Consider the following 15,185-nt stretch of genomic DNA (forward strand, 5'->3'; position numbering starts at 1 on the left):
CCTAAATCGACTAACAACTTAACTGAATTACTAGCCATTTTGCAAGGACCCAAAATAACTCGGGAAAAGCAAGCTAATACCTCTGGAGATCAACAGTGACTCTAAAGAGGTAATCAATATGTTAAAACATGGTCATACTGCTTATAGTGGCTTTATCTCTGAATACAGATTGTTGATGGAAAAGCTAGGAAGCCCAGAGCTGAGGCACAACTATAGAGAGCACAACATGGTTGTTGATCTCCTAACAAAGGAGGAGCAAAGAAGAAACTTTTTGGAAGGGTGAAGATATTTGTAGTTCCTCCTATGTTTGTCAATGATGTGTCTCAGGCAGAAATGTTAGGAACTATCTATAAACGATATATATATATATATATTCTTGTAATAGCCCCACTGATGGAGGAAACTCAAAGCAATTCTAGCTATCTACGTAACAGAAAAAGAAAATTAATTCATAGGAGGATTGTACTACGATGAAAATATTGGGTATAAATATTAGAAAATGACACACTTAGGGGTGCTCATGATTTGGTTAAAAACTTGTCCAAATCTAAAATCGAACCAAACTAATTAAATAAACGACACTTTTTGGGTTTGGTTTGATTTTAATTTTGGGCAACTTACAGGAATAACTACCTTTTAAGGGCTGTTAACAATTAGTAGCTACCTTTTTATCAATTTACAATTTGTAGCTAGTTTATGGCAAATTCGTTGTATTTGAATGTATCTGAATATGTTGTTCAGGTGTATCCAACCTTATCTGATTTTGCGTGTATTTGACTGTATTTGAATACATGCAACCTTAATTTCTTTGAATACATGTTATTCAAAATGATTGTATTCCAGTGCATTTAAATACACGACAGAGCCGTGTATTTTACTATATTTATATATTGATATATCCTTTTGTTTTGGCTGTATTTGAATGTATTCGAGCTCCGATCAGCAAGGTAGCCACCGGCACCGAATTTGAATGTATTTCAACAAAATTTCAGATGCAAAATTTCAAATACACCATATTTACGTAAAAATTGCATACAAACATATGTATATTGGTCATTCGAACAACACATACAGACAAATACATCTATTTTACCCCCAAAATATAATTAGCCGAATACATATAACTTATATTTACACTAAAAAAATGACGAATACACTCAAATATACTCATATCTGAGATACAAGAAGGAGAAGAAGCCATGGATTCCGGCCAGACAAGTACACTCAGATTTGAGGAAAAAACAATCAAATACATTTAAGAATCGAATGGAAAGTAGGTTATTGGAGAAATCCATTCCGGCCGCTAGTTAATTTCGGTACCGTCAACTGTCGACTGACCAGCGTAGATGCTTTCCGGTCAATTTGCTACACCAAGATCGGAGTTGTTACTATATCCAAATTGATCTAGCTTCTTTTGATCTTGATCCAATAATCAGAGATTAATTAACACATTGAGAATTTGTTTCATTAATTAAATACAAAGAAAAAAAGCTGTAGATCGGGATTTGGCTCGAAGAGAGAAAGGCGAAAAGTTGAATTTCTATGTTTATCCACTGGTTCTTCTTGCAAACGTCATTTTTTCCATTTCGAATGGAAAGACAGGAGTGAGATCTGAAGGAGAAGAGAGAGGGAATGGAGAGAGAGAGAGAGAGAGAGGGGAGAGAGAGAGAGAGGAGAGGGAGAAGAGATAGAGGTAAATACAAGCCATTAACCCTATGTATTTGGTATAACTATGATATATAAATTGAAAATTCGTTGTAGCTACTAAAAGTAATTATATTAAATAGTAGTTAGTAACCATAAATACCTCTTAGAGTTACCTATGACATGTAATTTTTCCTTTAATTTTATCACTAATAGATTAAAAGACTTCAGGCCTTAAGCCCATTTCTTCAAAGAAAGATATGAATCAAAATCAATTTATGTAAAAAGATAACTATGATATTTCTAAATAATTAAAGAATTCATGACTTTCCAAAAGAATAAGATATGATTTTTCTAAAGAACAAGCTTAAAGCTACCTTGAGGTTGATACGAGGCATAAATTATAGAAAATCGGACGCTTATCTTTAATTGTTCTATGCTAATAAGTGGTAATTTTACTCACTTATCACTGTCTTTTACTATTGCTTTTGAGCCCGAAAGTAACTACTTAATGCTTCTAATGAAAAAAATCTAGATTTCAGTGGTTGAAGTGATCGAGTTGGCTTGGTGAAAATGACCAAATATTGAAGATTGATGAGCCAAATGCTAATCACATATTCAAGTGCTGACCGCAAAAGCTGAGTGTTGACCGCAGAAGCCGGTGCTGATAGTAGAAGAGAGTGTTGACCACACTTGAAGGCGCACTGAAGAGCTGAAAATATAAGCTAATTGCGGAACTCACTGGATACTTCCCCATGAACACAATCACATAAGGTTCCAACTCTCGTTTTCCTTATATCCATATAAACCTTCGAGATATTTGTTAGCCTAAATATAAGGAACTCGTAATACATAAACGAATACCTGGAGCTATTTGTATTCGATTGTCTTTTTGTCAACTGACGATATCAATCCTCCGATCTGTTTCTAAAATGAACCTCGCACACTGAAACTTATCACAAAATCCACTAATGCGAAGCATTGGGCGTTTGCCATGGATTATTATCTTGCTCAAATGTCTATAGGTGATGCTCTCTTTAAAGAACTATCCTTTACCTTATCATATATGACTACAATACCTTGAGACAATATGTTCGCTCTAAGTAATTCTCAAGTGATTCCATATAACATGCTTCTTTCAGCTTTCTATGCCCATCGAGTTATATCAACAGTGAGATGAAATATATCGCACTTCAGACAATGAATTTATACCAAAATTTTATTTATTTCCAAGTAATAATTGTTAAATCCTCATGTAATAAATCTTGAAACTTGATAACTACTAGAACCATTCACAAGAGTCAACCACTTTCTTCTAGTGTTCTATGACAGAATTAAGTATCTTAAAACAACCCGTACTCTATTGACATATAACTTCCTAAAAGAAATAATCTCGCCCTTCGACAGTCAAATAGATTTTTCACTTCTGATGGTATAACCACCAAGAATGTCATGTTTGTGTCACCTAACAATCTTTGCATATTAAGCAAACATGGTAGATCATATTCGACAAGTTCTTACCCCAAGATGACCTCGATGGCACCCTTCTCAAGCCAAAATGAATCAATAAGTATATTTTAGACTAGAGGCTACAAGCACATATTCCCATAAGATTCGGCAACAAATGATAGACCCTCCCACCCCCCCACCCCGAGCTACTTGGCCTGAAGCCATTAACATATAATTCGAGAACTTACAATAAATCATCATTTCAACTACAATTTAATCTCACTTACATTCAACTTAACTTTCCAATAATATGCATATCACATCCATCAAGTGCATACTTTGTCCTTGTGACAGTACTCCATAAGAACCTCAAGCTATCCATGCTTTCACCATACCACATCAATTTCACTTGATATGAAAAAAGTACTCCATAAGAACCTCATAAGATTCAACCTCGAACCTCATCACATGACCAGTTAACTTTACCTATTTTTGTCGTTATCCAAATTTTCATCGATCCTTTATGTGATCAACTGATCTTTTTAAGTTTACGTTCATCTACATGATATTAGTACTTTTTCCGTCTCATTAATGAACTAACAGAACTTCATATATATGTTTATGTCGTAACATTGAAGTAATGAAAGGAGACAACGCTCAACTATTTCCCATACTTGTTGCATCTCAAGCAAATCCTTTCTTTTCTTTTGGAACTTTTCAAGTCTCAGGAACACAACATGTATTCTATCTGTAGTCCTCTTCTCCACCATTATCGTTCATGACGATCACTGGAGACGTCGTTAGAGGTGAAACTTTGCGATAACTAGTGACTGAGAAAAAAATCGCCGCTACAAAAGGGGTGATTGTAATGGTGGGGCGGGATTTTTCATCTGCAAATAAAAGAAAATAAAAGGGGAATACATCCACAATGGCAGAAAAATTAATTACAGAAAACCAAGAGAAAAAAAGAAACTAAAAGAGAAAGAAAGAAGGGCAAAAAATCAATTTTGATTGTTGTATCAATCTTATTAAATCTGCATCGTCCAAATAAAGTATCTGATACATATTTTTTATTCCTCACACACCTATTTTCACGTGCTGGTCCTTTGACAAAAGTGATGTGTATTAAATACATTCTGAAATGTTGAGTGCGTAAAAAGTTATCCATAATAAACGTGTGTGTCACAGGAATTTGATCTCAAGTTCTGTAGTAAACTATATATTCCGCCAATAAAAATATCTCATAATCCTTCCTCAGTTAAAATATCTCAAAATTAAGTGGTAGATGATGATATACATGTATCAATCCCCTCATGGTCATGAACACTTTTCCTATAATGCACATGCATGTACACCTGAACATTCCCCACCACCCTGCAGGGAAACAAAGAAAAGTAAGAAGAGAAGGATTTGACTTCATTTGATTGATACAAGAAAAAAAAAAAAAAGAGAAAGAGAAAAAGTTAAAAAGAAGCAAAAATATTCAATCCAGCTGAATACAAATTTGACGTCCGCAAGAACTCTTTCTCTCTCTATGTTTTCTCTCTCTAAAAAGGACAGCGCAGAGAAAACTCAAAGAAAAACTCTTCTCTTTTGTCTCTCTCTCTCTACTGAAACTTTTTTTCACTTTGGAAAAAAAGCCAAACAAAGCCTTATGTATGCATACATGCTTATCTGTATCTATAGATACATATAAATATATATATAGAGAGGTGATTGTGAGTGTAAGTAACTTCTTTATATATAATTTTTTAGCTTGGTGTGCCCTAGTTGTTATCGGTAATTTGAGCTGTAGATCTTGTTTTTTCTACTTTATTAAGCGATTTAAGGCTCGATCAAGTTAAGATGTAATATTTAATTGCTTGTTTTTATTTTTTCTAGTGTTAAATTAATTACTGTAGCTTAATTTTTTATTATTTTTTCTAATATTTGAGTTTCTTGCTTGTTTATTTATGTTTTGGTGTATACTACACTTTTATTAGTGATTAAGTGTAGAAGTTTGTTGTGTGATTTTACTGTTTTTAGATTTGAGTTTATGATTTATTTATGTTTTTTTTATGGAAGAAAGGGAGATATTTGACACAATTTGACAATTTTTGTTCTTTCTTTTTTTTTTTTTTTTTTTTGCAGGAGTGGATAAAGATAGTTACTTGAGCATAAAAAGTGAAACTTTAGGATGTTAAGAGTTAAAGATTTTAGCTTTTACTTGGTATTTTGTGATTTTGAAGTTTGTCTTGATGATACACAACTAGGTATGCCTCAAAATGGGGACTTTGGAATGTGTAGGTTTGATTCGGAGAGGAAATCGATGACTGAACTAATTGATATTGTAGGTTCTGCTTGTTGTTCTGTGTAATTTATTTTTTAGAGTTGGTATTTAAGTTTCTAGAGTTGGGTTGTTAGGGTTGGTAGATTTTAGAATTCTATAGTTGGTTTAAGTGTTTGTAGATTGTTATAAAATATGGTTCCTGGAGGGCCTCCTAATCCACTTGGAGGTGCTCAGCCTGTTCCGTCTTCGTTATTGCGGTCGAATTCTGGGTTGATGGGTGGTCAAGGGAGTGGAATGCCTTCCCAGGGTGGTGGTTTTCCTTCGATTGTGTCACCTCGGACTCAGTTTGGTAACATGAATATGTTAGGGAATGCTCCAAATGTTTCGTCTTTGCTCCATCAGTCTTTAGGAAATGGTGGTCATAATCCAGGTCTTCCTGGTCCTGGAATGTCTCAGCGAGTTGATAATGGGGCTGAGTCTGACCCACTGTCTAGTGCTGGAAATGGTATGGGGTTTAATACTCCTTCGACATCGTTTGTCTCATCGGCCATGACGGGAAATCCAAATTCAGGTCAAGTTCAGGGACAGAGGTTTCCTAGCCCTTCTGGTAACCAGATGTTAACTGACCAATCACCGTCTCAACAGCTTGATACCCAGAATTACCAACAACATAATCAACAATTTCAGCAATTTTCTGCTCCTAGCAATTCCCAAACACAGCAACAGCAGCAGCAATTTCAATCCATGCGAGGTGGATTAGGAGGTGTAGGACCTGTCAAACAGGAGCCCCAGGCGAGCAATGATCAAGCACCACAACAGTTGCAAGCACTGCGAAACCTGGCAAGTGTAAAGCAGGAGCCCCAACAGCAGATACAAAGTATTAGGGGCCTTACCACCGTAAAGCAGGAGCCGCAACATTCCTCACCCTCGCTGTTTCTACATCAGCAGCAGCAGCAGCAGCAGCAACAGCAGTTACTTCACATGTCGAAGCAGTCCCCTCAAGCTGCCGCTGCGGCTCAGCTTTTTCATCAGCAGAGGCTTATGCAGCTCCAACAACAGCAACAGCAGCAGCAACAACAACTCCTGAAAGGTCTTCCTCAGCAGAGAAACCCACTTCAACAACAATTTCAAACACAGAATCATGCTATAAGGTCTCCTGTAAAACCAGCTTATGAGCCTGGGATGTGTGCTCGTCGGCTAACTCATTATTTATATCAGCAGCAACACAGACCTGAAGTAAGAAATCCGTGCCAACTATAATTTCGGTGTGGAACACTCTGCACCCTACCACACAGCTTCTATGATCTCAATCTTTTATTTGACTACTACCCTATGATGTAACATTTGCACTGCTTACTTTACAGGACAATAACATAGAGTTCTGGAGAAAATTTGTCGTCGAGTATTTTGCTCCAAGTGCCAAGAAAAAGTGGTGCGTCTCTATGTATGGAAGTGGTCGGCAGACAACTGGAGTTTTTCCTCAGGTTGGTTGTGTAATGAATTTTTCTTAATCAACGTGAGATATCTTCTTGTTCATTGAAAAATTGTTGCAACTAATTTGGACTTGTTTGTTGTAGCCTAACTTTTTCCTTGTATAGAAATTAGAAGTGACCACTATTATAATAATTTGCAGGATGTATGGCACTGTGAAATATGCAACCGCAAGCCAGGTCGTGGGTTTGGTATGTTTCGTTTGGTTTCATACCTTTTCTGTTGTCTACAAGATTCATCCTTCTTCATGACTTTACAAAGCCATTATTGTTGGCTTGTAATTTCTGCACCCTTTTGGTTATCCTTTCACTGTGTAATCTTTATTGGCATCTGATATTTCTCCACTTATTCATTCAGAAGCGACTGCTGAAGTCTTGCCCAGGCTTTTCAAGATAAAATATGAAAGTGGGACTTTGGAAGAGCTACTCTATGTTGATATGCCTCGTGAATATCAGAATTCATCTGGACAGATTGTCCTAGATTATGCAAAAGCAATTCAGGAGAGTGTTTTTGAGCAACTTCGCGTTGTCCGTGATGGTCAGCTTCGAATAGTGTTTTCACAACCCGACCTGAAGGTTAATTGAAGAGCTGATAGCATTTTGTTTCAATGACTATACTTATTAATCAGTTACTAAGACATGGCACGGTGCAGATGATGGTCTATTATTTTCTTTTATGTGATTTCCTTTTTGTCGCCTTGGCAGATAGTCTCTTGGGAATTTTGTGCTCGACGTCACGAGGAGCTAATCCCTAGAAGACTGTTGATACCTCAGGTTGACCAATGTTGCTTTGAACTGCTAATTTACTTTGATCTATGTGAAGTCATAGTTCAGCTCTAATCTGACTTGTATGAGTATGTTTGCCAATCTGGTTTAGAAAAAAAGATCTTTCTTTTACCATATATATGAGAGCAGAAACATTATTCAGCCACATACCTATGTGATATTCAAACGAGGTCTTTATTTGTTAACACTCCTTTCAGATGAAATTAATGAGAATGTGGTCTTGTGAGATACTATTTATTGTATAAGATTTTGCTCTTGTAAAGTTAAATGTATCTCAAATATGTCCTGCTGAGCATGTTTTTCCCCCTATATTCCTTTTCAACATGACTTTTACCAAGTTTAAATGCATATAAGAGATTTTACTTGCTTTTTTATTTTCCATTTTAATTATATTTGCACGTGCATGATCCACATATGGGTAGGCTTGTTGAATATCTTCTCATAATATAAGAGATTTTACTTGCCTTTTCTTTTCCATTTTAATTATATTTGCACGTGCATGATCCACATATGGGTAGGTTTGTTGAATATCTTCTCATAAAGTTTTAAGTTTTTAGATGACGTTTCACTGTTGAAGCATTTACTTCATTATCATTCTGTTACACCTTCCAATTGACTGCAAGACAGGGTTAATTAGATTTCTCTTCAGGATGTGTTTTTATAAAGTTCTCATATTCTTGTTTCCTGTCCTTCAGTGAGCTTTAACTTTATGTTGGTTTGTCACATCTCCTAGCAAATTGTTTGTCTTGCCTGAATGAAGCTCTATCTTTAATTTTTGGATATAGTGGCTTTTGCATCTTTGTGATTTACTTTTTATGATTTTTTGTAGGTGAGTCAACTTGGCGCTGCAGCTCAAAAGTACCAGGCCACCACCCAAAATGGAACTACTGCGTCTGTTTCCGAATTGCAGAATAACTGCAATATGTGAGTCCCTGATATTTTATGGTACAGGTTTTTTTATACGGAATGTTAGGGCTGACAGTGTTGTGCTGTGTCTTTTTTGATTGGGCCTAATTATTTTGATTTAGCACATATATCTCACTGTGTTGAAAAGTTATTTTCTTAGTGATTCATCATGTGTTCAAGGTTTGAAGTAGGTGACAATGATGGGCTTTGTCTCACGTGTTAGATAGCTTAAAACTATTATTTCTAGGAATTGGGCTTCTTTGATGGTGTCTGTGCTGGTACTTCCAGACTTAACTTGGGACTTTGGATGTTAAGGCAGTGACTTTTGACCAGTCATCCTATTAGTGCTTTATCTTACTGTGTTTTTAATTCATAATGAGTTTACTGTGAAATAACTTTTTATTTGTTTTAGTTGTGTGTACGGCTATTAGCAGATTTAGCTCAAATTTTAGTGTTCAAGAGTGCTACGATTGGTCATGCTGCCTAGTCTTGGAAGCTCAATTGCTCCTAGAACCATACATCTGAATGTCTAGTTGATACCCAAGTTTGTTATATGTGGATTGAAAACTGAATTGTAGTTGTGTTTGATTGTTAAAACGTCTCGATTAACTAGAAAGAGCGTCTTTTTGGGTTCTGAAAGCTCTTGACTTTTATAATGGAGGTCTCAGGATCTGGGTCGAGCTCATCGCACCGGGCTTGCCTAGTGCGGGTTACCTCTCCTATGTGGTTTGCGAGCTATTGCACAGGAGCTGGGTTTACCCTGTGCGCACCCGAAGGGTAGCGGCTGCGGGTTCCCATGTCATCAAAAAAAAAAAAAAGAAGCTCTTAGACTTTCCATTTCCTAATAAAGAAAAGACAATAATGGCCTTGAACTTTCTTGGAAAGTAAATATCTTCTTGAAGGTGGTCGCTTACTATCACAGGTTATGTAATGTGTGTTTCCCACAACTTCAAAATGCTAATCTTACACAAACTTTCTTGTTGTCTCACTAGCATGCCTAGATTTGCATTTTGTCCGGAGTCTAGTTGATTATGTTAAGATTCAAGCAGAAATTCAATTATTTCTTGGTCGCCAATCATAGAATGAAGCTGTATTTCCCACAGCTTCAAAATGCTAATCTCACACAAACTCTCTTGTTGTCTCGCTAGTATGACTATAGGTTTGCATTTTGTCCAGAGTCTACTTGATTATGTTAAGATTCAAGCAGAAATGAGATTATTTCTTGGTCGCCAATCATAGAATGAGGTTAAGTTTGCCTTCTATCATATAAAGAAGTTCATCAAACTTCTCTCAATTGATCTCCCTCACGTATTTATGGACTTGGAAAGGTGGGTTTGGGTGGGGGGAGCCATTCAGGTTCTGTGATGTTTGGAGCTTCCAATAGAATAGTGAGGATGAAAGATGGACTAGTGTTCATTTATATATATATATATATATGTGTTTTTTTTTTGGTTGGGTTTGTGGGGGTGGGGGATAATTAAAACATGTGGTGTTCATAACTGGTATTACGAACAGGCAATGCTTAATCAATCTATCAACAGCTACAACTTAATCCAAAGAAGATTGAATCAGCCTTATTAATCCAAATCCTCTGTAACCATTCAACTCTATTAATCATTCTGATACTACTTTGCTTATAAATAATAATATCCTCAACGCGAATTAGGATTTGTCTAATACTTGAGGTTGTGTATTCACAATTTTTCTTGCATTACAATGCCACCCTCTAACTTGACTAAAGTCTATTTGCAAACATCAGATTTAATGTAAGTGCAACAACAATAACTAAACCTGGATCCTAACTCGGTGTCACCTATTTAGATCATTTGTTTCCATTATGTTCTCCCCTAGTTAAGTCTGCATTGAATCGAGAAATTGCAAGCTTTTGACGGTGACTCCTCTCCATATGATTTTAGGTCACCTCGTACCCTTTTAATACCTTCAATCAAAATCAGGAACAACCTATATTAAGGGGTAAAATCATGTATAGAGATTCTCTTATTCTAGAAAATTATTTTATGCTTGTGTATTTATTGATGATCATGTACTTTATTTAGATTTTAATTTTAATTAATATCACCTTTGAGGTTTTGACTTTTGATTTTCATTCAGGTTTGTTGCCTCAGCTCGTCAGTTGGCAAAGGCTTTGGAAGTTCCGTTGGTAAATGATTTAGGGTATACAAAGAGATATGTGCGATGCCTTCAGGTGTGCACCTTGTTCTTATGTTGGAACGTTCTTATTTTGGTCTTTTTCTTTGGATTTGCTTGGAAATACTCAGCTCGTATCAATGTGGATACCACTACAGATTGTTGAAATATTTGCGTCTGTTAGAGTTTTTAAATTTCCTACCAGGTTATGCTTTGCCTGTTCTGTGTGCGATATCTGACTCAACCAGTTCTATATATCTTTCTAATCCTCTTTGCCCCCTTCTCTTTTTAATCTGCCAAATTCCCATGGAATTCAAAGCAAAGATGAAAACGAGAGCCAAAATTCAAATTTTTGTAGCACGTAGCAGCTTAGGGATGTTGACCATTGTTCTTTTGTCAGTATTAGAAATTCCTACTGGTAAACTCTGATTAATAACGTTTTTTGGACTACTCTTAGGATAGAGATTTCTAACGTAATTCTGTTCTTCCTGTTGAGAAATGTTTTCCTCATCACTTTTCAGAGCTTACGCCATTTCTACAATTTTATTTCAGTGGGTCATAAAGGGTCTAGTTGCATAGGATAACTTCTAGTTAAGCGGTTTTCCCCCTTCTTTTTGCTTTTCAAGTGTTTAGCGCGTAGGCCTTGGTTTTTTCCCAGTGTCATTGCACGCATGGTTCATTCAAATGATAACTCTTCTGATGTAATCATCTTTTACTTCAATCTTCCCTTCATTAACAGTCTTAGGGGATATAATTTTATATTTTGCTGCCTACTGCTGGTGCAATTGCAGATATCAGAAGTGGTCAATAGCATGAAAGATTTGATTGACTACAGCAGAGAGACAAGGACAGGGCCTATGGGTAAGTTCTGCTTGTTTACGTTTCCACTTGTTTCTGATGCTAATTTAAGGTTTTCTGTACCTGCCAGTTAATCTCAAATATCACAAGTGAGGTTGCAGGGCTGATCTTTATCTGTAGTTCGATGGTTTAGAGATTAGGATATGATCAGTATTCATCGCATAGCATGTATGTTATCATCTGAAGTTAACTTTTCACGAAAGACGATATAATTGCTTTTTGAGGTGGAAGCTGGTAGCTACCTAATGTAGAAGTGTAAAAATCCAAAACCGGCTGTGTTTGAATGCAGATTCTTTCTATGTGCATTTAACTTGTCGAATGTGAAATAGTGGGTTTTGTAGTGTAAGAACTTAACCCTGGGAGTACTACATGAATGTTGGGGTTGATACGATTCTTTAAACCTCTTGATCCCCACCCCCCAAAAAAAAAAAAAAAAAAAAAAAAAAAAGAGAGAATTATGGGGTTGATACAAGTCTCTAAACATTGTGCTTGAAATTTGTCCTTTCCAGAGAGCCTGGCTAAGTTTCCTCGTAGGAATGGTTCATCGGCTGGGGTACATGGTGCAGCTCAACCATCTGAGGATCAGTCTCAGCAGCAGCAGACACAGTCACAGTCTCAGCAGCAGCAGACACAATCACAGTCTCAGCAGCAGCAGCAGCAACAGACGGCGAGTCAGAACTCAAACCATGAGAGCTCTGTCCAAGCTGGTGCAATGCAACTTGCTTCCAGCAATGGTATTCCAAGTGTAAACAACTCTTTGAACCAGTCATCTGTTACTTCGTCTAACAGTACTGTTGTTCGGCTATTGCACCAAAATTCCATGAACTCTAGGCAACAGCCCCCGATGAATGGTGTAAGCAGTCCTTATGCAGGAAATGGTGTCAACAGCCCTTACGGAGGAAGTTCTGTTCAAATGCCTTCACCAAGCTCTTCAAATACAATGCCACCGTCTCAACCGAACTCGTCCACGTTCCAATCTCCAACACCGTGTTCATCAAGCAATCCACCACAAACTTCACATGGTGGCTTATCATCAGGATCACACATGAATTCTGCCAATTCCCCAAATATTTCAATGCATCAACCTGCTCTTTCAGGTGATGTTGATGCTAATGACTCTCAGAGTTCTGTACAAAAGATCATACATGAAATGATGATGTCTTCCCAACTTGGTGGAGGTGGCCTCGGAGGTGGTGGTACCATGGGGAATGATATGAAAAGTGTGAATGGGATGATGGCAACTGCTAATAATTCCATTCTTAATGGAAGCAGCTGCCTTGTTGGGAATGGGACAGCAAATGCTAATATAGGTATGGGTCCAGGATATGGGAACATGGGCAATGGACTGAGCCAGGCTGCAATGGTTCGGGCTGCGTTAGGTAATAATTCCATGTCTATGAATGGAAGAGTAGGCATGCCAATGTCGCGAGAGCAAAGTATGAACCAACAGCAACAAGATTTGGGGAACCAGCTACTTAGTGGTCTAGGAGCAGTCAATGGTTTCAATAACCTTCAGTTTGACTGGAAAACATCTCCCTAAGGGTTTTGAATTGGCCGTAGCCTAGAAAGTATGAACAAAGTGACAAGATCTTTTAGAAGATAGGGGTGCGTTCTTGTGGTTGTAATTGCATATTTGGTCCTCATGGTGCTGCTTTGTGCTGCAAAGATAATGTGAGTTTGCCTTGCATGCTGAGAGTAGATATGGTTTCTGAAGAGAGATCATTTCAGGGCTTGCTTCCGTTGTAGCTATTTGCGAGAGAAGGAAAACATGTAGCACAGTAATTTCATGATTGAAATGTTATATCACCTGAGGTTGCATAAGATTCGTCTAACTTGATTTTGTTTGGTTTATCACAGCGACTTATTTGCACTAGCAGCCTTGAATAGGACATTCTAGGAGTGACTTGGCGAACACTTGTACCCTTTCGAGGCATTTGTAAACACTACCGCACTGCTGAGATCTTGCCCATCTTGTGCTGTACCTCTGCCACCACTCCGAAACATGAGTGTATATAGTCTTGGATTGTGGGAGGAATTTTTATTGTAGAACTTTCAGGAGCTGGTAGAATTGACTTACCACTTGCATGGTAATGTGTCTATTGCAATCACTTCATTTCTCCTCTCCTGACCCCTACTGTGTTTTTGTATTAATTAGACAGTTTTGATTATTGTGGTTGCTGGCTTTTGGAGTGGCTGGATGCTAAAGATGAAAACTTACCTATATGATGGGGGGAAATTTGGTATCAGTGCTTGAACCTTTTTCGAGGGGTGAATTTTTGACTTTTGAGCTTTGCCTCCCTATGTTTTCTCAGTCAGTATTTGTATTTACCTGTTAGAAATTAATCTCCCTTCTCTCACCACCCCACAATAGAAATAGAATTCCTTAATTTCCTCTTTTCGGTGGTTAAGCGAAGTGGCGGCTGTTTACTCACGTTTTGGTAGTCAAAACTTGGTATTGCTAGTACTTTGTTGGAGATGTATTTGGTGTTTGTTCGATTCGGTGTTTATACTAAATTATAAGTCTAGAATAAATCATGCTTGGCTTGAAGGCCCATAAAGACGTTTCTTGAAAAGGGTTAAAATCTCTTCCCCGAGCAAATCAAGGAATAAATGACACTTTTATCTTTGGGATTCAATTAGTCCATGCACGCAACAAGTAGCATTTTAAGAATTCTATGATTGAGTAGTTTGTGAATTACTTACCTATCAGAAGAAAATTTAGCATCACTCAGTCTTGAGGAATTTTTGAAAGACAAGTATTTTATCAAATAAAGGTAATGAATGAGTTCATGAATTTAGGATATGAAGACGTATTGCCAAAAATTAAAAAAAAAAAAAATGTATTTTGTGATAGAAGAATGTGATTAATTTTTCAAATTCATTTTGCATTCATTCACTCTTAAAAACCAAAGAGCATATTTTGAAGTACATTGTTTCAAATTTATGAACACACTTATTTCAACATAAGGGAACCCTCTAAGTGAGTTCGTGAGTGTTCTTCATCAATTTTCAACAATAAGTGGAAATTAGTGGAGGTACGCTCCCCCTTATTTATAAGGGAAAATTACATGGTGTGACCGGCGGCAGTCAAAAAAAAAAAGGCCTCATTTTAAGCAAATGACCCAAGTTGGCTGTTCGGCCCAAATTAATGGTAAGCACTAGCCACCCAGCTCATTCACTACAACAAAAAAAAAAAAAAAAAAAAAAAAAATCAGACTTTTGTGGCGACAGTTGCCAAAAGAGCGAAAAGTCGTCGCTAAGAGGTTCGCCACAAAGATGGAAGTCGCCACTAAAGATCGACAAAAAAATTGTCTTAAAAAAATATCCCAAAACATGTATAATATGTGTATAATTAGTAAGTATACATTAATTATACATTTATTAAACATAAATTATACACCAATGGTACGTTTTCTACGTATACATTTATTAAACAGAAATTATATGTTGATTATACACAAATTATACAACCATGATATATTTTTTATACATATACTTTAGGGATACATATTCTATACGATAATGATACAATTTCTATACGTGTGATATATTTTTCTATACATATACAGTTGTGATACATATTCTATATAACAATGATACAGTTTCTATACGTATGATACATTTTCTATACATAT

At 36.7% G+C, this 15,185-nt stretch overlaps 1 protein-coding gene across 3 annotated transcripts; it reads left to right on the plus strand.

Annotated features, from left to right (window-relative positions):
- The first annotated feature begins 4,584 nt into the window (after window positions 1-4,584).
- Window positions 4,585-13,796, plus strand: LOC132033992 (transcriptional corepressor SEUSS-like). Of its 3 annotated transcripts, none has more exons than XM_059424191.1 (10): window positions 4,585-4,940; window positions 5,224-6,598; window positions 6,727-6,846; window positions 6,996-7,044; window positions 7,211-7,428; window positions 7,558-7,626; window positions 8,468-8,562; window positions 10,657-10,750; window positions 11,484-11,553; window positions 12,060-13,796. In XM_059424191.1, the coding sequence occupies exons 2-10, from the start codon at window positions 5,555-5,557 to the stop codon at window positions 13,088-13,090; spliced, it is 2,790 nt and encodes a 929-aa protein (XP_059280174.1). In that variant the 5' UTR covers window positions 4,585-4,940; window positions 5,224-5,554; the 3' UTR covers window positions 13,091-13,796. The 3 variants fall into 3 exon arrangements, with proteins under 3 accessions (XP_059280174.1, XP_059280175.1, XP_059280173.1); XM_059424192.1 differs by having other exon boundaries at window positions 4,585-4,872; XM_059424190.1 differs by having other exon boundaries at window positions 4,585-4,817.
- Window positions 13,797-15,185: the final 1,389 nt, after the last annotated feature.

Source organism: Lycium ferocissimum, chromosome 10 (assembly GCF_029784015.1).
Source record: "Lycium ferocissimum isolate CSIRO_LF1 chromosome 10, AGI_CSIRO_Lferr_CH_V1, whole genome shotgun sequence".
In the NCBI taxonomy this organism is placed as follows: Eukaryota; Viridiplantae; Streptophyta; class Magnoliopsida; order Solanales; family Solanaceae; genus Lycium; species Lycium ferocissimum.

Excerpts from the sequence above, each read along its gene's own strand:
- LOC132033992 (XM_059424191.1), top strand. The coding sequence starts at position 5,555 with ATGGTTCCTGGAGGGCCTCCTAATCCACTTGGAGGTGCTCAGCCTGTT. Across the intron at positions 7,429-7,557 it reads TTTCACAACCCGACCTGAAG|ATAGTCTCTTGGGAATTTTG; the intron begins GTTAATTGAAGA and ends TCGCCTTGGCAG. Across the intron at positions 11,554-12,059 it reads GACAAGGACAGGGCCTATGG|AGAGCCTGGCTAAGTTTCCT; the intron begins GTAAGTTCTGCT and ends TGTCCTTTCCAG.